Below are 26,311 nucleotides of genomic sequence, written 5' to 3'. Positions count from 1 at the left end.
TTGTAAGAGAACACCCCCTAATATTTTTAATGACCTTAAGCAAAGTGATTGACATAAGATACCCGTGTCAGATGTTCTAGTGACGCAATATGTTCCCCCAGTAGCAGGAAAGCTTCCTGCCGTGATTAAGTTCGAGCTATGAAAAGTGCTAAAATGTGTGGTCAGCTTTCCTCTGATGCAAGTGATTTTATTATAGTGTCTGGTAACTGTGGAGTGTAGCAACACAAATACTGAGTCTAAACATCCCCTCCCATATGTATAGCTGCTGCTCTATTTAAATCACAGCTTGCACTTTAGAAGGCTAAGGTCTCAGTTGTGAGCACTGTTTCCATGTGCACATTTTTTTAAAAAGGGCTGGGGTTATGATGTATCTCCACTGTTCCTTCATTTGGAGAAAGCCAGTAATATTCTGAGAGGAAATTTCTGGGGCTTGATTTTACATCTCTCTAGAGTCTAGACACAGAGCATTACAGCACTCGTAATTTAAAAGTTGCAATCCTATTCACATTTACTTACAAGCAAATTCTATTGGACAAAAATTAGGACATTTCAGTTGTAGACTGAAATGCCACAGGTTTACATCCATCTGTAGGAGAGCAGATTCTTAATCAGCCACATGGCTCTATCTTTAAAATGTAGGACTACAATGGCCAATTTCACAAACACTTTGGATCTTTTTTTCTATTACTTTCTTACAGTCCAGGATGTCATGACCCAACTCACATCCTTTAGTTTGGAAACTTTCAGTCTATTCCCAGATGAATCTTACACACTGAGGAAGGAATGACACTTTGAACATGATCGGATAGACTCTGTTGTTACTACTTAACATGCTAACATGCCACAGAACTGAGTCTTAACACTGGAAATAGGCTGAGATGCTTTCGCTCAAGTCCTGGACATACCCCAAATTACAGCTTCTTTGGCGTGTAGAGAGATAGAAGAAACAGAATTCTGAGACCAACTTTGTCTCTCGCCTCAAGGGTTGTTTTGGGGTACAAGAACTTATATGCATCTGAGGTTCATGCTTTGTATTTTGGGGAACAATTTTTTTTTTTTGACCAAGCAACATATCTCTTCAAGCATAGTCTGATTGGGAGTCAGATTACATCAGTGAAGTTCAATGGCAAAGCAGCAGTGAGTGAAGTAGGGCCATCATGTTTTTGGCCTCCTTTTTCAGTTTTTCTATTGCCCTTTTGCTCTTTTACTCCTAGACAGGAGGCTGCAGGGGAAAAGTTGAAATCACTTACCCAAAATCTGAATTTTGTTCCTGCAAGAGGCTGTTGAAATTAGGTTGAGGGTATACAAAATTAGGCAATGAGTTTCTCTGTTACTACACTAGTAACACTAGTCACCTTCAGCCAACAGCTTCTCCTATGACAAACCAACATAGCCAAATTTTAAGGCATTTCCTGAAGGCCAGGAGAGGGAGGGACAGATCTCACCTCCAGTGGCAAGATGTTCCAAAAGGCAGGGGCAGAAAAGATTTTTCTCCTGGATCCTCCCAGCTGCAATTCCTTGCCTGAAGGGGTCCGCAATAGGATACTTTTACTAGCATGTGGAGAACGGGCCAACCCCACTGAGGAAAGATGGCTCCTCTGGACCTATGCCACAAAGGGTTTTAAAGAGAGTTAATTCAACACCTTGAATTAGCTGAAAGCGGATCAGCAGCCAGTGCAACGTGATGTCACAGGTGCTACCCTAGGAGCCTCAAAACTGTCCGTACTGTTGTATTCTGAAACAATTGTAGCTTCTAAATACCCTTCAAGGGTAGCTCCATGTAGAGTGCGTGATCCAAATGGCAGATGACCAGAACATGAGTTGCTGAGCACAGGGCCTCATAATCCAGACAAGGGTACAGTTGACACACAATCCAAAATTGTGCAAAGGTTCTTCTAACCTCTTTGAGCAGGAGTCATGAGTCTAGGAAAATCCTCAGGTTGCACATCAGGTCTGTCTGGAGTAGAGCCAATCCCTCCAGAACTAACAATGATAAACCTCTGGATCCAAAGACTCCACAACGACTCCATCTTACCAAAGTTCAATAGCAGCCTATTGTCCCCCATCCAGACCCCTACAGCCTCTAGGTACTGTGAAAGCACAGCCACAGCATCACTTGGCTTACAGGTGAAACATGGATAGCATCTACTCTGAATTAAATTCAATGATCTGCTAGGCAAAGGCAAAGTTCCCCTCGCACATATGTGCTAGTCGTTCCCTACTCTAGGGGGCGGGTGCTCATCTCCGTTTCAAAGCCGAAGAGCCAGCACTGCCTGAAGACATCTCCGTGGTCATATGGCCGGCATGACTAAATGCCAAAGGCGCATGGAACGCTGTTACCTTCCCACCAAAGGTGGTCCTTATTTTTCTACTTGCATTTTTTACGTGCTTTAGATCTGCTAGGTTGGCAGAAGCTGTGACAAGTAACGGGAGCTCACGCCGTTACGCGGCACTAGGGATTCGAACCACTGAACTGCCAACCTTTCAATCAACAAGCTCAGCGTCTTAACCACTGAGCCACCGTGTCCCTAATGATCTGCTAGAACCATTTTATTTGCATTTAATTTGTATAGTACATGTTACTATTTCAATTTGTGTTTGATTTCAGCTTTTTGAAATTCTACTGCTTTAGGCTTGGTTCATAGGATCTTTTATTGTATTTTAAGTTTTTAACATAAATTTTGCATACGTTGCCCCATACATTTCTTAAATAAAGATGCAGAAGAGAAAGTTCAACATTAGCAAACTTTTAGAGGTTCAACTGCACTTAATAATCAGTATTAATAATCAGTACAAGCTTTCAGAGACTGGATAAAAGTTCCATCTGCATAGTTTAACGTTCTTCCTGTCTAGTTTCACGTGTTCCTTAGAATTTCAGTGAGGCAGGGATGAACAAAATACATTGAAGCTATCTCTGGCTGTGCATTCGTATCACTCATATCCAGACTGGTCTTCTGGGATGGGTCAGTACAGGTAGTCCTCGACTTACAACAGTTCATTTAGTGACCATTTGAAGTTGACAACAGCACTGAAAAAAAGTGACTTATGACCATTTTTCACACTTATGACCACTGCAGCATCCCCATGGTCATGTGATTGATATTCGGATGTTTGACGTCTGACTCACATTTATGGCAGTTGCAGTATCCCAGGTCATATGGTCACCTTTTGCAACCTTCTGACAAGCAAAGTCAACGGGAAAACAATATTCACTTAACAACTGTATTACTAATTTAACAACTACAGTGATTCAGTTAACAAATGTAACAAGAAAAGTCACAAAATGGGTGAAAACTCCCTTAACAAATTTCTCACTTGGCAACATAAATTTTGTGCAAAATTGTGGTCGTAAGCTGAGGATTACCTATACCAGATCAGAATGGAAATAACTAAACCTTGTGAAGCTCTAGCAGCAGAAATTGTTTATTATTTTTAAAATGAAGGGTTCATTAAAAAAATATCAAAACCACCCCAAAGTGCTAAGTATGAGAGCATTATAATAATGAAATTTATAGAAAAAAGTCACTTTCAGCTATACAGATATTTTGTTCACTTTGGGCTAATAAGCATCGAGATTAACTTGTGTCTTAAGTATTAATCCCCCTCCCCTGAGCACCCAAAATTTTAAAAAGTTCAATATTTCTCTTGAAAAAGTACCATAAATTTCTTAGGAGCAAAACAAGGGTAGAGAAGTGATCTGAGAATTCACTAATGCAGCTACTGTAGGCCTTAAAAAAATAAGTTGATGAAATAAGTTGATATGTGAACTTTACATCTATTGAAAACGTAATGCCCCAAAATTGGAGGAGAAAGCCATGAGCAGGCTTTTGGGTGTTTTCTGATCGTCTTCTCAATTTTCCTGACATTTCCTGTTTCCAACATTATCCAAGCATTCAGAATAGCTTGGAGTACAACAACAAAGATCTTTGGTGCAAAAGACGGAGCTGAGGAGGAGGGCAGTAAGCAGAGGCAAAGCATAAGGATGGGGAGGCAAATAACATATCAAGATGGGTTTTCCAAATGGGGGTAGAAGGAAAAAGGGAATTGCTTTATTTGCAGCTCTTTGTAAATCAAGCAAACATGCTAATCAATGAAGCATGCAATGAAATTGCTATTTTCAATTTGGGAGATGGTACTGAGGCAGCAGGACCTCTTTGTTCCACACCAAGGTAAACAACAGGTAGACGCTGATTTTTTCGAGGGAAATCTGGAGTAGAAAAACAGCTAAAATTTAGGTGCTTCCCTGTCTATTGTAGGACAGAAAAATATAGAATTATTTACCACTATAGTGACACAGATTTATTTGCAACTATTAGCCATAATAGAATTATTCACAGGCTCCTCTTCCCAATTGCTTTCAAAGTTGCTTCTCAGGAAAGTAATTCAAGCTAAGCTCTTGTTACATATATATATTCCAGTAAATATATATATATATTCCAGTAAATATATATATATATATTTACTGGAAACAAATAATTCTATGAAAAGAGATAGCTGTTAACAAAGAATTACCTTGTTCTTATAGGCATATATACATTATCAATTGCTTACTGCTATCTTTGACTGTAATAGGTTTTCTCACCTCAGCTTGTCATGCTTTTAAGTTTATAATATAAATGGAGAGAGGGGTAAATGCCGATAGGAGACTAAATGGAAGGAAGAAACTACTAAACCTAATTCACCTTGAAATATGTTTATGATAAAACGGATACCAATTATTCCTGATTTTGCAAGAACTATTTACTTAACGTTGATAAATCCAAACAGTCATTAATAAAAGACATCGTGTAGCCCAAATGAAAATAAATAGATTTGTGCACTCTGTGACCCATTGCATTCTCGCTGTCTTTTTTTTAGAGGTTGTGTGTTTTTTTTAATGTAGTTCTTAAGCAAACAGGTTCCTCTGGTTAGCCACTAGAACTGTCTGGCTTTCACGCCTCTTGGTCTTCTTGTGGTGCTGGCGGATTTTCCAGCATAATGCACTTGACACCAGCAAAAAGAGTCCAGATGACAAGAGAATCAAACCGAACACGGAGATGATGGATCCATGGGAGTTGAAGCTATATGCCACCGCAGTGACCACCACTCCAGCAATGAGGATCACCACCCCAAATGGGATTGTACAGCGGTAGCAGGAGAGTTCAGCTCCCCCTGTCGCAGCCGTCAGTTGGCATTCGCTCACCAAAGGGACCGCTATTACCCTGTAGTCATTGTTGTTGCTTTTCTCCTGTGTTACACACTGAGGACACTTGGAACTTCCCAAGATCTCTTTAATAGGCTCGTCTGTCATCTTGCAATGCTCAACTAGCTTCTCTTGCGTCAATGCTGGGGCTTGGGTGTCGTTTGAAAGGTTTCAGCTGTGAGAAGGAAATGAATTTGAATGCATGAATATTTCTGGACTACCTTTAGAAACAGGATGGACAATATACAGCCCCACATCTTTTTAACTCCCAGAGTCCTTTCTAACCCAGGGTCGATGGCATTTCGAAATGAGGAAGCAAATTGCATTATAAGCCATCAAGTTTTAAAATAACATGAAACCCATTGCAGCATCCTAACAAATCCAAGAATAACCTGGACCCACTTATCTGCCACAACTTTTCCTATGGTGCCCCTTATTCCTTCCTGGATAATGTTAAGACCATAGTCCACTTCCAGATCACCATTGGGAGAGAGGAAAGTCCCTGCCCCCACAGCTATTATTCCTAACCTGGGAGTAATTGGCAAATTCTGTCATTTGCCTATGTTGAAAGCGAGGAGAAAACGAATCTTTCAAATGGAATTCGGAGCCATCTTCTGTCTTTTTACATTTTTACCTTAAAACTCAGATATTTCTCTACTAATATTTTGTAATGATTCATTTGTTGTAATTCAATAACTGTGAGTTAGCGTATAGATTGAGTAGCAAAAACGGCGTAAGGAAATATTTTTGAAGGGCTAACAGGACAATCATTGGAATTGTTCAACATAGCTCAGGCAGTAGAGAAGCCTGTTATTAGAACACAGAGCCTGCAATTACTGCAGGTTCGAGCCCGGCCCAAGGTTGACTCAGCCTTCCACCCTTTATAAGGTAGGTAAAATGAGGACCCAGATTGTTGGGGGGGCAATAAGTTGACTTTGTAAAAAATATACAAATAGAATGAGACTATTGCCTTATACATTGTAAGCCGCCCTGAGTCTTCGGAGAAGGGCGGGGTATAAATGTAAACAAAAAAAACCAAAAACTGGTGTTCATCTAAATCAGTGGTTCCCAACGTGGGGCCCATGCCCCACAGGGGGGCAATTTGATTTTTAATGGGGGCAATTGGAACCTTGTTTAAACCAAGTTAAAAGCCTTTTAGGCTTCCTCCGTGTGAGTAGGAGTTGAATATTAAGAATTATATGTCACGGGGGTGGGGCATCAGGATTTTAGAGATGCTTAGGTGGGGCATGGCCAAAAAAAGGAACCACTGATTTAAATATTATGGCATAAATGGTATCATAATCTTGAAAGATACAAAAGTATTGAGACCAACAATTTCTTCTACATCTCCTGTACAGGTCAGGGATGGTTCCAGCTTGCTCCATAGCATATCTATAGTATTTTGCATGCCGAGTAAGAAGATACAAACTCTGATGTCTCTAGTTACACAATGTATCAGACAGCAGGTGAAGGGAAGGACCTCTGCTGAAGATCTTTTTTTCCCCATGAACAGTGGTAGATCACTTCTTCTGATGGTCATTGCTCTTCTTTTTATAACTTATACTATGTATTATGTAGGACTGTTGGGAAGGGCTTGGTTATCTGTGGTGATCCAAATATAGAATGTTCCTTATCTACAAAATTTCACTGGATCCAATTCTGATTAATGTGTTTTAGGTTGTTTATACAATTTTGGATTTTTAATAGGACACACTAGGAACATAATAGCATTATGTTCTTTTGTAGTGATTGCTGTGGAATTGTTTAATTGACCCTAAGGTTTTTGATTCAGACTGGGTTTGAAACTTATTTTTAACTTATTCAAGTCCATAGCCTCCATAGAACTAACTACCATATACTTTGCAGCAGTGGTGGGATTCAAGGAATTTAACAACCGGTTCTCTGCCCTAATGATTTCTTCCAACAACCAGTTTGCCAAACTGTTCAGAAAGTTAACAACCGGTTCTCCCGAAGGGGTGCGAACTGGCTGAATCCCACCACTGCTTTGCAGGTATTTTTTACTTATTGAAAACATTTACTCTGGGCGTTTCCAAACCTTAAGGCAGCTTCCAGCAATACAACAATGAAAATTATTTGTGATTTTTCAGGCGACTAGACTGCACAGCTGACAAAAGGCAAACTGATCCCCTACTGTGTGTATGTGCAGCCTTCTCCCAGTTATTTGCAAACAGTCATTTCCTTCCAGATAGAAGAAAAGCAGGGAGCATTAATGTTTACAACACCTGCTAATTCTGGCTTGTACAAAAGCACTGGGACTTTTCCTGGCCAGCCTGAAAAACTCAGTGGAAAAGAGGTAAGCAGAGGGAGAAAAATATTTCCAATTTAGGATAGCAGAATCAAATACCATGATAGATTAATGCCCTTATTTATAACCTAATTAAAAATAATCTCAGCATAAAAATATTTTAATGAAATATTCATTTCCGTTTTTGGAGAGTAACTAACATGAATTATTCTAGTACAGTGGGACTGGAGTGATGCTACTGTAGTGCTATATATCACTGAATGTCTATTTTGCTACTATTCTTAATTTTTTATCCCACCTGGTTCTGACCAGTTCTGGAGAGCTGGTAGTGGAAATTTTGAGTAGTTTGGAGAACCAGTAGTAAAAATTGTGACTGGCCACTCCCCCATCTATTTTCTGCCTCCCAAGTCCCAGCTGATCTGGAGAAAATGGGGATTTTGCAGTAACCTTCCCCTGGAGTGGGGTGGGAATGAAGATTTTACAGTAAGCTTCCCCTGCCACGTCCACCAAGCCATGCCACACCACCAAGCCACACCCACAGAACCGGTAGTAAAAAAATTTGAAACCCATCACTGCAGCAAATGTATCTAATTCTCCCAATTCCTATTTTATCCACAACAACTCTGTGATGTGGGTTGGGCCGAGAGAAGGACTGGCCCCAAGTTACCCAGCTGGCTTTCATGTTAAAAGGAGGCTTAGAACTCACACTCTTCTGGTTTCTAGGCCAGCACCTTTATCATCATATCAGATTGGCTCTCCATTTCCCCATTGAAAGTCACCATTTGTAAAGTAAAAGTCACATAACAAAGTTCATTGATTTTTATTTAATATTACGGTAGACATTTTAGTTTAGAATATGTGGTCTCTTATGAATGAACTAGCTTACTGTACTTACATAAATACACACACACATGCACACACCACACTACGGCCATCAAAAATTGAATACTGATTTTTAATTTACTTTGTAATCAAGATTATTTTTCATTCTATTTAAAAGAACAACTATTTTCTCAGTCATAGCAAAACAATAAGAATGCCAACAAAAGTTTAAATTATAATATTTGTCCAAGTATCTCAAAAGGATACACCCAATGTTCCTAACATGTTATATATTATGTAAGTATATAACCAAGGGTGTATTGATAAAATCCATCTTGCAGTCTCTTTATTAATAAGGTAAAAACACTTTGCATTTTATATTCATGATATGGCTATAATCAACTGAGACCTACTAATGCAGTTGTTTAAATATTACATGGCATGGACTCATGGAAATGTGTTTCCAAGAGCACAGAAAGGAATAAGGATTACAGGTAGAAAACTTCAATATTCAACATCTTATGAAAAGAAATTCATAGCAAGAGAGGCTCACTACAATTACTGATATTCATTCCAACTTAAGGTGCTCTTGAAAAGTCATGCTTTAATGGCCTTTCTCAAAACTAACAGAATGGAGGACAACCTAATTTTGGGAACCTGCTGCTTCAAAAATGAAATCTGGGATTGAGAAGTTTCATTCTTGCAGCATCTAAAAAGCATCTAGACAATCTATTTCCTCCACTATTCTTCAACCTAATCATTATATTTCCCTAAAATGAGAATGTTAGAGACTGGACAACAGTTATCCAATATAGCTAGATTAAGTGATAGCTTCTTAAAAAGGTACACTACTACCTTTGTAAAGACAGGGAGTACTACTGCCTCTCTCAAGGGTGTATTAACTACAACCCAGACCCAGTCACCTGATAGCTCCTTGGAGATTTTCACCAAGCAGAGAGACAGGCACCTAAACCACAAGGGTCAGAGCCAATACTGTGAAGAATATTATCCCCTTCCTCGGAACCAAAAGAATCAAACTCTCTGGATTAACCTTGCAAGGAACACTCTTAGTTACCTCAATAGGACTTGCCTATTTAGAACCCAGTTCCAAGTGGATTTTATTTTATTTTTCTCCTCTTTACTTAATATGGTAAGGGTAACTTTAAACAGGCCACTGAATAGCAAAATATGGATCAGTAATAAGTATTTTAGCACTCATATTAGCACATGTAAGCTCAAGCTACACTCTTATAAGATCCAGAAAGCTCTTTGTCTTTTCCTAATGTGGCGTTAGGTGTCTCTGCTGTTTCACTTCCTGGAGCTTCTCAGTAATCCTGGAGCTTCCCAGTAATCCAAGGAGCTCTCATGAACCAGTGTTCAGGAAGAGGCTACCTAGGTGCAGTTCTATGCAAAGCTGCAACTGTCCAAGTATTCCCAGCAGGAGAGCAACACTTCAGCACAGAGACCCACCAGTGATTAGAAATCCTCCCCAGGCATTCTTTGGAAACCAAGTGAATCCATTATGTTCTTGGGCCAGGCTAATCAAATGAATCTATCCTCCTGTTTGGTAATGCTGGTCAGATTCATAGCAATTAGAGAGTTATCTGACCACATTAAAGGGCAGATGTTAACATTTATATATCACATTTGTTCCAGGCAATCATCAAGTCTAACATGTGAACTCCTACGTGAGTTGGGGCTGTGACTCATAGATTATCCATCTATCTGAGTTTATCCATCTATTCTGGTAGTAGCTCTTCAATATCTTTGGCAAATAAGTTTCTGTATATCTGATCTTTTAAAAAGCAAATAAAAATGAATAACTTTTTGCTTTCTAAAGAAGAAAAATGAAAACCAGTCAACTTTCAAAGTGAGCAATACAGGCTATGAGGTTAACCTAAAAACAAACCTAGAGATTACAGGCTTGGTTGTCAATTGGATAATCTCTTGGATACCCTTTTATGACAGATCTGGTTTAGTTACAGTGAAAGTGTCATATGTCTATTGGATACCACAATAAAAAAAACTTGAGTTAAGCTATTATACCACATCATCTTTACTATCCATAGCAATACTGCTGTCACTTCTTCAGTTGAGAAAACTAAAAGTATCCTTAAACACAGAGGCCTCAATATTTTTATTAACTTATTATCTGTTCAGCATATGTTCTGCAAAGTTTTCTAAGCAAAAGTTATTTCTCCACAGAAAGATTACTGTTTAACAATTGATAGTGAGAAAATCAAGATAAAACACGCATTGGAGTGTCACTGTTTCATTCCTTAAATATGACTTATAATGCATTCTTCCTTTCTCTTTTTTGCAAATGCATGGTTCTATAGTTTTCCTCTTCCATGGGGCAATTGTGAACACCCCCCTAATACAAAAATTTCTTCAAATCCAAAGAATGACAAAAAATTCCTTGTGATAGAATACAAGTTAGGATTGTACTAATCAAATATTGTACTATAACATAAATGGATAAATATAGGGCAGAGATTGTTCATCTTAACAAACATGTTTAAAAAGCCTATTGAATGATACATTTGTATTTATTTCTTCAGATATTGAGTTATACTGACACACTTTTATTTCTGATCTAAGACCATATTAATTTATTATTGTTCATGCACGCAAACAAGAGCCAGCTTCCACCTACCTCTTCCGTAAAACATTTATCATAGTTTGATTTGGCAAGCAACGGTGAAGGTTTATTCCAAAAATCAGACTTTTATTCTCCAAATCAGTTGATGAACAGCAAAAATTGAGGGCTTTTAACCGTTTGTGTTGTTTTGTCTTGTGAAAACCAGACACTCTATAATGGGACCTAGAGAAAAGAAATTGGATACAATGATAACTGCAAAAGGATGACGTTAACATAAATGATAGAAATATGCAACAGCATAAGCTTATATATATATATATATGAAAGTATTATATATATATTACTTATGTGTACATGTGTACATATATATATATATATATATATATATACACATACATATACATATGTATACATAAATAGTATTGTATATATTATATAGATGTGTACATGAGTATATATATATATGTATGTAAATGTGTGTATGTGTGTATGTGTGTATGTATGTATGTATGTATATATATATATATATATATATATATATATATATATATATATATATTTGTTTTCTGAGGTTTTCACGGGTGTTTGTATATAGGTCTTTGGTTGTTCGGGTTTTCTCCCGTGTAAAATTGCAAATGCATGGTTCTATAGTTTTCCTCTTCCATGGGGCAACTGTGAACACCCCCCTAATACAAAAATTTCTTCAAATCCAAAGAATGACAAAAAATTCCTTGTGATAGAATACAAGTTAGGATTATACTAATCAAATATTGTACTATAACATAAATAATCTGCAGCACAGATTAGACTGAGCACAACCAAGCCCCCACCAACACAGGACACACCCCCAGCCAATCAGAGCACAAAAAAACCCCCATCCAATCAGAGCACAGCCAAGCTCCCACCCAATCAGTTCAAATCCCCACTAGCAGTTAAAAGGAAGAAACAGCTGCGATCACACATTGCTCCCAGAAGCACGAAGCTGAAGCCTGAAGATGACGAATGAGACTTCGTCGAAACGTCGCCAAGACACTTCCAATTTTACACGGGAGAAAACCCGAACAACCAAAGACCTATATATATATATATATATATATATATGCACACACACATATATCAGGATTTCTGTTTAGTAAATAAAGTATGCAGTACAAAATGTATTAGTCAGACTATAGCTAACAGCTCTTAAGGTAGGGCAATATATGACAAATAAGCACATACATCAATCAAATTAAAAAGAACAACACAACCAGTTTTGAGGAATTTTTGTTAATTAAATCCTGCTGTTAAAAGATTTAAAAAAAAACCAGGAAGTAAAAACTACCAGTTATTTCCCTTTTCAGGGGAATTACCTTTCTTTGGAAGAGTTCAACATCATTCAGCCCACCAGATTAGAATTCCACAGAATAGACACCAGAGCTCTAAAAGCTCCATTATTTATGCCATTTGATCTGGTAACTTCATCCTTGTTTGTTCCTCATCAACTGCTCCAAAGAATTTTTTCAGCCTGGCTCATCTGACCAGAGAGGCCTCGAATATGACAGCGATCCAGAGGGAACAGGAAACACAAATCACTTGAGCAGCTTCTCTTCATACAGCGTTCAAAATACAACACTTGCATTTCTCTCTGTGAAGTAAGACCCTACCTATAGGCAGCCCTGTCCTTCAGGAAAACAAATAACTACTTCAGGTGAGAGAAACCGAGGAGTAGGATGCCAAATTCTCAGCCTCTCATCCTGTTCTTCCATGCTATCTTAGGTTAATGGTGAGGTTAGAAAGATCTCTGTCCCTCATGGTTTAATTCTTAGCTTGCTAAATCAGCTTGTTGCTTCAGGTATGGAGACCAATGGTTGTCCTGCTCCGTCGTGAAAGCAAGATCTTGTCCGTTTCAGTGTATAGAAGAGGGAAAAAAGGACAACCTTCCTCTCTGCTATCTTTCAAATTGATCCCATTTAAAAGGACAAATTTTCTCAAGCACCTGCATTTCTCACAGCTACATCCCCGATTGACACTTTCCATGATTTCCCTAAGCAAGGAAGAGCCAAAGCAGCGTCAGCTAGAGCAACAGCTGTGAAACCACAAGGCAGTCAGGTTAACCTTCTGAACCTGCAAAAGATCTGCGACTAAGCTTACTCAACATTCCTTTCCTCTGCCTGAACGGCTCTGGAGGACACTTTGGCCAGTTCAACACGGCAGGCCAAGGGCTAGCAAGAAATGTGAGGAAAAGATAGAGGGATAACTGCCCGCGTACTACTTGCATTGGATCAAAATACCACGCTGGACTGATCCCGTTTTCTGATGACAGATATCCTCACTGTAATTGTCAACGATGAATTCAAAAAACATAGCCTTGAATAGTAACGTTGAAATCTTTTTTTTTTGCAACGTGGTTTATCAAAGTACAAGGCTGAACTTTCACAAGCGATGTGACTCCAGTTGGTATTTTCAGATGCATCGGAGTATAACTCTCATAGTTTGCAGCTAGGGTAGCCTATAGGCAGTGGTGGGATTCAACCAGTTTGCCCCACTTCGGGAGAACCGATTGTTAACTTTCTGAGTAGTTTGGTAAACTGGTTGTTGGAAGAAGTCATTAGGGCTGAGAACTGGTTGTTAAATTACTTGAATCCCACCACTACCTATACGGTAGGCTTATAGTGATGGGAAATGTAGTACACACATCTGGAAAATGCTTCCCCATGGATGGTTGCTGGGTGGCAGTAAGACATCTGCAATAGCAGTATAGAAAAGGAAGCGCACGTGTTATTTTGAAGATTGTAGTTCATGGGCGGTGGGGATGGTCCTCATCCCATAATTAGCTTTATGTTTAGGGGTTATCAATCAATTGAATGTTCTTATGTGCTCTCTTTCTTGTTCTCTTTCTCTTTCCCCCTCTCTCACTTTCTCTTTCTCTCACACAAAATTCACATTCAGTTTAGTAGAAGGAGATTCAGATTTACAAAACCTTTTAGAGATCTTGGCTCCTTAAGGAAAAGGTCTGAATGCATAGATTGGAACTTTACACACTAATAATCTATCCTAACTTTTCTTTCATATTTCAAGGATGAGGCAAGAAGTTATATGAAAAATCTCTATTTCCAAAACCTTTCAGAACTTTCTAAAAAAAACCAAATCCTGAGCTCAACAGACAGATTATCTGACCTGGAATAAAGTTCTTATATTTCACAGAATTGAAAGATGGATGAAATTTAGCATTAGACATGTTCAACGAATTCCAATTTCAGTGTGTGCTCTGCCAAAGCAAAGAATAGCTTTTCCACAGGTTAGATTTAAAAGCACAGCATTTACGCTTCTGAAGGGCAGATAAAATCAAAGCTCCCTAAAAGGTCATCTCTTTCCCTCTTTTGAAGGATCAACTCTTTTCGGGTATCAGTTTATAATGTCCCTGCTAGCTAGCTGACTGGATCAGTCAAATGAGGAAAATGTATATTTCCTATTTGTGGGCTGCTTTTATCTGAGAAAATTGCTAAGTGTGGCTGTGTGGCAACTGCTATAAGGGGAATGTGGATCTAATGCCAAACTTTTTGAATTGTCTAGATCCGTAATGGTGAACCTATGGCACACGTGCCATAAGTGGCACACAGAGCCATATCTGTGGGCATGCGAGCATTGCCCTAACTCAGCTCCAGCACGCATGTGTGCACCAGCCAGCTGATTTTTGGGCCTTCCAGGCCACCGGAAGATGATGGGAAACAGGCAGTTTCCAGCCTCCAGTGGCCTCCGGAGGGGTGGGGAAGGCCGTTTTCACCCTCCCCAGGCTCCAAGAAAGTCTCTGGAGCCTGGGGAGAGTGGAAAACAGGCCCACTGTGCCATCGCACACCAATAGCAGGGGAAGCACAGGGGAAGTTGTGCACGCCTGTGCAGGGGAGAGAGGCGCACTGAATTATGGGTGTGGGCATGCATGCACGCGACCCGCCCCGTGTTCCCCCCCGCTTTTGGCAGGCAACGGCAAAAAGGTTAGCCATCATCGGTCTAAATGTTGCTATATGAGTGGTGGGTTTCTACCGGTTCGCTCCGATTTGGGCAAACCGGTAGTGGCAATGGTGAGCTGACAGCGAACCGGTTCGCTCCAACCATCAACTGGGCCCTCCCCCCACCCCTGTGCTATAACCTATCTATACTCTTTCATTTTTAGCTCAGCTGATAGGCATTGCAGAGTGGATTGCTGCACCTCAGCTGTTCTGAAATGCAAAGCGCTTGCGCAGAACGTGGGTGCAAAGCGAACCGGTTGTAACACCAGTTGAAACCCACCACTGTGCTATATACATTATTACCTACATTATTTTCTATCTAAACACATTTTATGAGATATACTCCAATATTCTGCCACATATTTTAATTGATTTTATGGTCCTGCCATTCCAGTTAAAACAATTTCTTAATATTACAACAACCTAAGAGTATCACCAAACACAAAGGTGACTCAAACAAAAGCACAGAATGGGATATAACAACTAAGGATGCACAATTTTCTGTCTCTTCACATTCATACATGGCTTTTACCACCTCTGAGACGAACTACATCCAGCAGAGGTCTAAGGGACGACTGAAATACCTACAGCTTATTCCAAGACAACGTATTAGAAATGGATTCTCAAGTATAAAGGATACATGACCAGAAGTCTTAGCAGCTGAGCTGCATTTGTGTACATATTATTTACCATGTACCCATAGAATGCTGAAATAGCTGAGCTCCTGAACAGTTTCTGGACAGTCATCCAGACAGTCATTCAGCCAATCCTCAGTTGGCAACGAAGCTCCTTGAATACTATACTCTTGGGCCAGTCAATTGAACCTATGGTGAGGGCAAAAAAGCACATTTGCCCTGTCCTGTGATATCTGATTTAGCGCTATGCGGAATATAAACTCCATCAATACAGAGGACATTGGAGGGAAAGCCAGTATAATGTACTGAAGTACACACCCACAACTACCATGGAACGTGCAGAAGATTGGGCCAAATATTGAATTGTTTGGCAGCTTTTACCATATTCTGAAAACTAAAGAGAAGGAGGGCCATTATTCTGTGGTAGAGCACATACCGTAGTTTGAATGCCCAAAACATTGAGTTTAATTCACAGCATTGCTAAGCAGAATTTTGTATGAGTCTGACCCAAACTATGAGTCTGACCCAGTGTCTGCATGAAATATTCAAAAATAATCAAAATCATACAAGCAAAAAATGTAAACTTTGTTCATCTAATCAAGTCCAGTATATATTTTTTTTTAAAAAGTCATTAATTCTGATCAAGAGGAGAATAAATAAATATACTTGTGATTCTGTACCTGTATCTCCTATTCTATTCTAACTGTATCAGTTCACAAATCCATAGGCATGTATGCATTTATAAAGATCACATTTTATATAGAGCAAACGTAGAACTGAGGCAAAGCCTCACTGATATGAACCAAAGAATCTTGGACAGGATCACACTAGGAAATTATCTTTTGATCTTTTTCCTCATCCCTCCTGCCAGGAGATCCTCATTTCAATATTTCCTAACTTTTTCTGTTTTTCTGAAGACATATTTCTCCGCCCAAGGATGGAAAGAGATGATAACGGGATTGTCACAATCTTGAAAGAGGTATGATTCTCCATATCCTAATAGTACTGGTTTTTGTTTTTTTGTTTTTTCTCAACTTGCAAGAGCAACTTTAATGAAGCCAGAGAAGGAAAGCCGCAGGCTCACGCTTTACATTGTATACAAATTTTTCTTTAAAAAAACAAAACAAAAAACATTGCAAGCCAAACATCTCAAGAACCAAAACGGGCCTGGCTCAGAGACCCTCGCAGGAACCAGGCAAAGGGAAAGATCAAAGCTGAGCAGAGAGTCCCAATGTCCTTCCCATCTTTGGTTGAACAAGGCTTGCAACTTTTGAAGCATGAGAGAGTTTAGGAACAGAGCCTGTACTGGGGAATTATCTTCTTGCAAACAATTCCAGTCTGTTTTTGTAAACCTTTCTTTACTCCTTCCTTTGCTGCCTCCAACATTTTCGCTATCCCTACTTATCTTTGCTTAGCTAAATTGCAAATCTTTTAGGTACTTCTACAATCTACATCCTGACTAGTATCAATCCATTTGTCATCTTTAGTGATGTTTAGCAGAAGTTGTTATAGCAGGTGGGGTGGGGGTGGGAGCAAGTTGTTTATACAATATTTTACCAGATCCCAATCCCAGATGAAATATGGCCCCAGATTATTTGAAGAATTGGAAAAAAAGTAAAAGAACTGTTAAGTATTAACTCTGACATTTTGTGGAAAGAAGTTTAAAAAGAAAGTTATGGCTTCCAGAAATGTTCAAGGCTGGATACTTTAAAGTAAATAAAACACAGTAATATTAATGATGGATCAGGACTGAAAAACCTTGCTGAATATAGCATTTATTAGTAACTATAAAGAGCTGCTATATGTTCTTACTCAGAAGTAAACTCTCTTCCATTGAAAATAGTTTTATTTCCAAAATATCATGTACTGTACAACCTTAATATTATGAGAAAAGAAATCAAATTTTAATAACTTCATCTTGTGTACACATACAATTCAATTTATGTGCTGAGACCCATTGCTGCATTCCCCACTCCAGCATGAATTCAACATTCATGTAGGTGCATCTTGCATTTAATTCCCCCCCCCCAACTACACTTGATTTAGCTGATGTACAGAATGACACACCACCTCCAATAGTCCAGACATCAACTTCAGGATGGTCCAAGTAACACTCAAATGCAAATTACACCACTAACTCTAGTTGCATTTCAGAAGGTTATAGAGACCTGAATCTTCAAGAAAAAGAGAATCTACAGGAAAATAACATTTTGCATATTCTTGCCCTTCTCCAGGTATTCCGGGGGGGGGGGGAAGGGAAGGGAATCTGTGTAATCTAGTTCAGCGCTACACGTTGAAATACTATAAGCATGATTCCAAAAGCTAGTTCCGGTTGTAAGGTTCAAACTTTTACGTGCCTGTCTTTAAACCCCATTGTAAAAATTAAGATCCTGTAATGTAAGGCAACGCGGTTTGGAAATCTAGCAGTGAGGAAAGTGGGGCCAGGGTGGTAAATCAAACCCCTTCGCTCGTAATCCGCAGTCAAACAGGCGAATAAATGCATGAATAAAATGCATTGCGGACTATTTCTTTCAATATTAAGATTGAAAGAAAGCAGCGCAGTTATTGGAGACTTTCGATAACTATAGTGTCATATCTCTGAAAGTCGGGGAAATATAGCCTAAAGAGAGTTCGGAGGGAAAGGTAAAAACTATCTGGAAACACTTATCCTGTTTAAAGTTGTTTTTTTTTTTTTTGAAGAACTGCCTACAGCTATTGAGGAAAAAAAAAACCAATTAAAAATCCGTATTGCATTTAATATCCCTCCCGGTGCTCTACGGTCGTTTTTCGAAGTTTCCCCCCTCTAGTTCCCTCTCATAATAAGAGAACCGGACTTACTGTTTAAAGATCAGCTTATTTAGGAAGGGAAAGGAAAAGCCCGGAAAAGTTTCCACCAGTTTTCCCTTTAAATCCAACCCAGGAGCCAAAAACGAGCCGTGTGACCAGCTTACCTCCGCTCGATCAGCGAAGAACTGAGCATACACTTGCCCAGAGCACTCCGAAGAGGGGGAAGCTAGGGACTGTAAACAAACGGCTGAGCCAGAGCTAAAAAAAAAAATAAAAACCAAGGGACCGGAGTCAATTTCACAAGATTAAATGAAAAGCGTTCTTGGAGGGAACAAGCTGCTGGGGGATAAACTTCACTGATTCTGGGTGGTCTCAGCGAAATCACCACAAAGGGGTGTCTGGGGAAGCAGACTCATCTTTTTTGCTAATGACAGAATACAAACAGCAGGGAAACTGAGAATTGTTAAGTTTGGAGAAAGGTTCCAGGAGACCTTGTAATGGGCAAAAGTATCTCCTTATAGAAACAAGGACGAGTCCCCTTCTGCAATTTTATTTTTTAATTTGCATTTATATCCCGCCCTTCTCCGAAGACTCAGGGTGGCTTACACTATGTAAAGCAATAGTCTTCATCCATTTGTATATTATATACAAAGTCAACTTATTGCCCCCAACAATCTGGGTCCTCATTTTACCTACCTTATAAAGGATGGAAGGCTGAGTCAACCTTGGGCCTGGTGGGACTAGAACCTGCAGTAATTGCAAGCAGCTGTGTTAATAACAGACTGTCTTACCAGTCTGAGCCAATTTATTTGTCGAGTATGTATTAGACAATATATATAAGTATAAACATGAATTGAATACATAAAATGAATACAACTAAAGGTAACATTACGACAGGGAAAGTAGGCACACTGGTGCTCTTATGCACGCCCCTCAATAACTACAGGATATTTGAGTAATTATGTATCTTTGAGCAAACCACAGCTGTTCAGAAATTGGCAGTAATTTGCCTTTATTTTATACGATCATTTATGTTATGTATTCATGTTGTACCTTTAAATATTTGAGCGGGAAATCAGCACGTTGCTGATTGGACGAAGCCTCCAGTAGAACTGTATAAAAGGAGAGGTTTTTCCCCCAGCCTGTTGCTGGGTTCACCCTATATTAAAGAGCTGTTGTCACTACCCTGGTCTCCAGCCTCGTTACTTCCCGAACTTAACATTGGCGACGAAGGTGGGATCTCGAGGCTAAGGAGAACCAGAACCGAGCTGAAGCACGATAGACCCGAACCCAGCAAACTCAGGGCAGAAAAACGGAGATGGCCAGTTACACTCCGCCCGCACCATTTGACCCGGCTAAGGAGAAATGGGGAACGTATATGACCCGTTTCGAAAGCTTTCTAGAAGCCAACGAACTGCAAGGAGTTCCAGATAACCGCAAAAGGGCTTATTTCTTAAGCCACTGTGGTCCGGAGGTCATTGATATCGCGGAAGCCCTGGCAGAGCCAACGCCGTTGCAGTCGGTGTCATGGCCAACTCTACAGACTTTACTAAAAAACCACTTTGCACCAACGCCGTCCAAATACGTGCGGCGGTTTGAATTCGGAGAGCGAAGGCAGATGGAGGGCGAAACCATCGGTGACTACATGGCCGCCCTAAGAAAAGCGTCCAAGGACTGCGGATACCGCGACCTAGACGAGGTGCTCCTCGAGCAACTCATCCGAGGCGTCAAAGACATCCGTTTGCGGCGACGGCTGCTGGCAAAGAGCAACCTAACGCTGGCCACCGCTCTGGACGAAGCCAGAGCACATGAAATGTCCACCCAAGCGGCGGAGACACTGCAGAAGCCTGTCCCACCAAAGGCGAGCGCGAAGGCAACCCCGGTGCACCAGGAGGAGGTTCAGACCGAATCCGACGGTGAAGATGAGGAAGGGGTCTGCCGAACCGAGAAACGCGACAAAGGGGACAGAGATGAATGCGGGAGCTGCGGTGGGCAACACCAGCGCCAACGCTGCAAGTTTAAGGACGCAACCTGCCGGCGGTGTGGGAAGAAAGGGCACCTAGCTCAAGTTTGTCGAGCGGCCCAACCTTCCCGCCGAAAATTCAAATCGGCCAATCAGAGCGCGGAATCGGCAAGGCGACCCGCGATTGGCCCAAACAAAAAAGGCGCGGATTCCAACCAAACAACTGTGGTCATAGGCCGCGCCTCGACCCGAGTGGAGAAGAAGATCTTCACCAAGCCAAAAATAGAGGGAGTGCGGTGCCGGCTTGAAGTAGACACGGGATCAGCGATCACCATCATGTCCTGGGACACTTTGGCGAAGTCGCTGCCGTCTGTCGCGAAGCGCCACCTGCAAGCTCAACGGCTACGAGTCCACGACTACCAGGGGAATCGCATCCCTGTTCGAGGGACCACCTCCGTCCGAGTCGAGTACGGTCCACACAAGAAGACCCTGCCCATCACGATCGTCGAAGGAACTCTGCCCAGTCTGTTGGGACTAGACTGGTTTCGTGCCCTGGGCATGGGAGTGACTGGCATCTACAGGAGTGACTGTAACCTGAAAGACATTCTCTTTAACGAGTTCGAAGATGTCTTCAAGGACTGCCTGGGCAAGTACAAGGGGACCCCTATTTCCTTCAACTTAGACCCCCAGGTAGCCCCCATTAGGCTTAAGGCAAGGAGAGTCCCTTTTGCCCTAAAACCAAAAATCGATAAGGAGCTGGACAAGCTCATAAATCAGGGGATTTTGGTGCCAGTCGATCACGCAAAGTGGGAGACGCCAATCGTCACCCCAATAAAGCCGGACGGGTCAATTAGAATTTGCGCTGACTACAAGGCGACGCTTAACAAAGCCTTACAGAAAAGCGCTTACCCGGTTCCCGTGGTGCAACACTTACTGCACTCTTTGGGGCAAGGGCAAGTCTTCGCAAAGTTAGACTTGGCCCAAGCCTACCAACAACTGCCCGTAGACGCCCGCACGGCCGAAGCCCAAACGATTGTAACGCACAGGGGGGCCTTCAAGTGCACCCGATTGCAATTTGGGGTTAGTGTGGCACCAGGGCTGTTCCAAAACCTAATGGAACGACTGCTGCAGGGGCTCCCAGGGGTAGTTCCCTACTTCGATGATGTCCTAATTTCAGGGGAAAACATGGAGGAATTGGGGGAGCGGTTAAGAAAGGTCTTGGGTATTTTCCGGACAGCCGGATTAAAAGTCAAGGCAAACAAATGCCAGATAGGGGTCGAATCCGTCGATTTCTTGGGCTACCGGATAGACAAGAAAGGAATTCACCCCACTGAGAGCAAGGTTAAGGCAATTAGGAAGGCTCCAGCGCCCAAAAACAAAGCAGAGCTGCAGGCATTCCTGGGATTGGTGAATTTTTACGCGGTCTTTTTAAAGAACAAAGCAACTGCTATGGAACCGCTGCATAGGCTCTTAGGAAAAAATACTGTTTGGTCTTGGGGAAAGTCGGAAAATAGGGCTTTTGAAGCGGTAAAGAACCTGCTCTCAAGTGATAGCCTGCTCATCCAATACCACAACTCACTGCCCCTAGTGTTGGTTTGCGATGCCTCCCCTTATGGGGTGGGAGCTGTACTCAGCCATAGACTCCCAAACGGCACAGAAGCCCCTATAGCGTTTTACTCTAGAACGATGTCCTCCCCAGAGAGAAACTACAGCCAGCTAGATAAAGAAGCACTAGCCATTGTGTCAGGGGTTAAAAAATTCCACGAATATGTCTTTGGGCGGAATTTTGAAATCGTGACTGACCACAGACCGCTACTAGGGATACTGGCTGGCGACCGCCCAACGCCTGTGGCACTTTCGCCACGACTGACCCGTTGGACTATATTTCTAGCCGCTTATTCGTACAAGCTGCAGCATCGACCAGGAAAAGAAGTGGGGCATGCGGACGCGTTAAGCCGATGCCCACTACCAGGGGCGATCAAGACCCCACTCCGGGAACGCCCATCCTACTTATTGACTCTTTGGACTCTGGCCCAGTCACATCTAAGGAAGTGGCTCGGCATCATACCGACATTGTGTTAAGGACTGTACTCGGTTGGGTACAGAGAGGGTGGCCGCTGCGCCGGGCTTAACGGTTCAAAGAATTTGTTAAAAACGAGATGAGCTCTCGGCTCAAGGGGTGCCTGTTATGGGGTGATCGTGTAATAATTCCTGATAAACTGAGGGAAAGGTATTGGACCTCCTCCACGAGGTCACCCAGGGATCGTAAGGATGAAGGGTTAGCTAGAAGCTATGTGTGGTGGCCACTCATGGACGCAGAGATTGCTGAGAGGGTAGGGAAATGCCAGGCTTGCCAAGAGTCCAGACCTCTACCCCAACGGCCCCAGTCAGGAATGGGAAAAGCCCCAAGGGCCCTGGTCAAGAATCCACATTGATTTTGCTGGCCCTTCCACGCCAAACGTTCTTAGTGGTTGTTGATGCATTCTCTAAATGGTTGGAGATCATACTCATGAAATCCACTACGGCCGAAGCAGTAATCGCAGCCCCGCGCCACCTATTTGCAACTCACGGGTTGCGGACACTCTGGTGTCCGACAATGGGCCTCAATTCATGGCAGCCCAGTTTGAAGAATACCTGGCAGAGGAGGCATCCGACATGCCCTCTCTGCGCCTTTCCACCCTGCGTCGAATGGCCTTGCAGGCGTTCCGTCCGGGCGCTAAGGAGGCATTGTCCAGGCTCAAGCCAGGTGACTGGCAAACAAAGATAGACTTTTTCCTAGCCGTTCAACACAGAACCCCAAGCACGGCCACCGGGAGAAGCCCAGCCGAATTACTAATGGGACGGAAACTCCGATGCCCACTTGACCGCTTGAATCCCCATTACACACCAGAGGGTTACAAGGGGGAGCTAGAAAAGACAAGGGAAATGAGCATAGGCGACGGGTGTGGGCCGAAACTATGGGGACGGCCCTAGTTGGTTCGCAGGACAAATAATAAAGATAACCGGCCCAAAATCGTACGTGGTAGAGCTACCAGACAACCGAGTGTGGAGGCGCCACATAGATCAGTTAAGGAAACGAATAACTGATCAAACCGAACCAAATGAAACAGAACATGACCAATACCAATTTGAATTCACAGCTGACAATGACCCGGGGGAGGCGCAAGACTTAGCTGAGGTCCCAGAGTTCCAGCGACGCCATCAGGTTCCCGAGGGAAACAGCAGGGACGGTTTCAAAAATAATCCAAGGCCGGATGGCCAAGAAAAAGAGTCAGCCAATAATCCGGAGCCCGTTGGCTCAGAGAAAGAGCTGGGAGGAGAAAACAGCCCCTCCGACCAGCTCAAAACACCACCCAGAACTGAACCGCGCAGGTCAGAAAGAACTAGGAGACGCCCAGGTTATTTGCGTGACTACGTCGAAAAATAACATGTAAATAATATGTAAATAGTGGCAAAGTGTTTTCTGGGAGGGGAGGAGTGTTATGTATTCATGTTGTACCTTTAAATATTTGAGCGGGAAATCAGCACGTTGCTGATTGGACGAAGCCTCCAGTAGAACTGTATAAAAGGAGAGGTTTTTCCCCCAGCCTGTTGCTGGGTTCACCCTATATTAAAGAGCTGTTGTCACTACCCTGGTCTCGAGCCTCGTTACTTCCCGAACTTAACAATTTATGATTATTTACAATCAGGCTTTATAAAAATGCTCAGGTGTTATATTGTATCGATGGATTCCATTTTGTCTATACCTGGTTCCTAGCTATAATGGGGGAAAATAGACTGATTGGTTGCCTGGCACAGATTGTTGGGAACCAAATGCATAGTTACTACTTCTAGGCCATAGGTGTCACTTACAGCCACAGTTACATCAAAATGGTGAATCTGCACTACTATTAATCTTCTCATAGTTCCCATCACCAATCTCTTTCCACTTATGACTGTATGACTGTAACTTGTTGCTGGCAATCCTTATGATTTATATTGATATACTGACCATCAATTGTGTTGTAAATGTTATACCTTGATGAACGTATCTTTTCTTTTATGTACATTGAGAGCATATGCACCAAGACAAATTCCTTGTGTGTCCAATCACACTTGGCCAATAAAAATTCTATTCTATTCTATTTGTATATGTTACTGTGTAAATGTTTCAATTATAAATTTTACATCAGTCACATCAAATTTGTTGCATGGATGTTCCATTATTTGTCATCTCTTATCTCTTCTGCTAACATCCATATCTTGGGCCACGCTTCACTTATTGCATAGCTTTGCACTAGTCATTATTTCAAAGAATTACCACCCTCAAAAGGGTGCTGAAGGATCAATATGTCTCCAGTTCTTTGAAAGAAAAGGAAGGTACACATATGAAGAGCTCTACATGTTTTAATATGCTACTGATCAAAATGTGTTGGGTTCCTTAATTCCCAACAAAGGTGCATATGTCACACTGACTCATGGACTATTCAACCATATTCTAGTTTAGCATATTATACAAGATACATTCATGTAGTTAGTGAGGGCTCAATATAATGTGCAAGTTGTGGAATTAGGTTAAATGAATAAACATGAAGTAATAATGGCTAATAAATAAAGTATTCATGAGAGATAGCTAGGCTGGTGTAGTGGTTAAGACACTGGGCTAGAAACCAGGCAACAATGTATCCTAATACTGCTCAGGCGCAAAGCCAGTTGCCTGATATTGGCCACTCCACTCCACCCCCTCTCAGCTCTAGAAGAAGGCATGGGCACTTCTGAAAATCTTACCAGTAAAAGAGCAGGAACCAGTCTAGGCAATTGCCATGAGTTCATACTGAGTCAAAGACACACACACACACACACACAAGTAACAAGAACAAAGCCAGTAAGTTTGTGAAACAGCTTTTGTGGGTTTTCTCCGAACACATGACTTTCTCAATATCTACAAAATGTTGGCTATCTACTGAAAAAGACAAAATATTCCCCAAATTGGGGATGTAGCCAAGGATGGAATAATGAAACAGCCTTCTGAAAAAGAAATGGCTGAGCAGTACCTAAACAGAAAATACACCGTAAGTCAGTTAGGCATTTCCATGCTGCAGCCTTCTGTGCATAAACCATAAAACTTTATATAATCATTTATTGTATTAAAGAATAGTGGCACTCTTAGAACAACAGGCTTTTCACTAAATATTTACCTAGCAATTTTCAGACTGAATTTGAAAAAGACCAGTTCAACAACTTGCAAGTTAGATTGAAACATGAGCAAAACGGATCACTGTCACTTTGGTCTGCTGAAATTGCCAAGCAATTTCTCATTGCAAAAGAATTGGAAAGAGAGGTGTTTATTCTTCAGTAAGTACCATAGGATGTTCAGAGTGGGATACTCCCAGCAGGGGCCAGAAGGCAGAATGAAAAGGTCTGAATGTGGACATAAGGAGCAAATCTTCAATTTCTTAAGATACCATTTGCCAGATGCAATAAAACTGGTACCTCCTTCTTATTAAGAAAACAAGAGCTCTTTTCCTGAAGAATGAACAATTCTGAGAGGGTGTAACTGCTCATAATTATGATGTGCTTTGTAAGAATGTCAACAAAAGAAAAGACCTTTTGAAGATCCAGTGTTTTTGAAATACGCCAGGGTAAAGAGATTTGTGTTTTTGAAAGGATGTTTAATTAAAAAATATATAGCCTTTACTCCACAACAGAGATTAGCAAACAGTTGCACAAAGTATTCCAAAGTGTGATTCAAAGGACATCTTGCTGCTAAGATAGAGGATTTTTGACTTAAAAATGCTACCTATCACTCCTTTTGCTAGCAGAAAACTAAACTGCCATAAAAATCTGCTCCTCCATTGGTAATCCCTATATTCCTGGGTACAATGTAGGTAGTTTATAATTCTAAAACTATAAAACACTTTTTTTTCCTTTTTTATGAACCTCTAATCCCTTAATTCAGGGTAGAGATGGGGCAACTAAATGGAGCTGAGTGTTTATTGCTTGGCTCCAGTGGTGGAATTCAAATAATTTAACAACCGGTTCTCTGCCGTAATGATTTCTTCCAACAACCAGTTCACCAAATTGCT

At 41.3% G+C, this 26,311-nt stretch overlaps 1 protein-coding gene across 5 annotated transcripts; it reads right to left on the bottom strand.

Moving 5' to 3' along the window:
• Window positions 1–2,633: 2,633 nt before the first annotated feature.
• TMEM100 (transmembrane protein 100) lies at window positions 2,634–18,530 on the bottom strand. 5 transcript variants are annotated; one of them, XM_058169426.1, is made up of 4 exons: window positions 18,448–18,530; window positions 12,225–12,402; window positions 10,927–11,094; window positions 2,634–5,357 (listed from the first exon to the last, which is right to left on the bottom strand). In XM_058169426.1, the coding sequence occupies exon 4, from the start codon at window positions 5,288–5,290 to the stop codon at window positions 4,886–4,888; it is 405 nt and encodes a 134-aa protein (XP_058025409.1). In that variant the 5' UTR covers window positions 5,291–5,357; window positions 10,927–11,094; window positions 12,225–12,402; window positions 18,448–18,530; the 3' UTR covers window positions 2,634–4,885. The 5 variants fall into 5 exon arrangements, with proteins under 5 accessions (XP_058025409.1, XP_058025408.1, XP_058025410.1 ...); XM_058169425.1 differs by having other exon boundaries at window positions 18,335–18,473; XM_058169427.1 differs by lacking the exon at window positions 18,448–18,530 and adding an exon at window positions 15,815–17,751.
• Between the last annotated feature and the right edge of the window lie 7,781 nt (window positions 18,531–26,311).

Source organism: Ahaetulla prasina, chromosome 2 (assembly GCF_028640845.1).
Source record: "Ahaetulla prasina isolate Xishuangbanna chromosome 2, ASM2864084v1, whole genome shotgun sequence".
Lineage (NCBI taxonomy): Eukaryota > Metazoa > Chordata > Lepidosauria > Squamata > Colubridae > Ahaetulla > Ahaetulla prasina.
Note: the sequence above shows the minus strand (reverse complement) of the source record. Positions and strands in the feature narration are given on the sequence as shown.

Coding starts and splice junctions, on each gene's coding strand:
- TMEM100 (XM_058169426.1), bottom strand. CDS start 5,290: ATGACAGACGAGCCTATTAAAGAGATCTTGGGAAGTTCCAAGTGTCCT.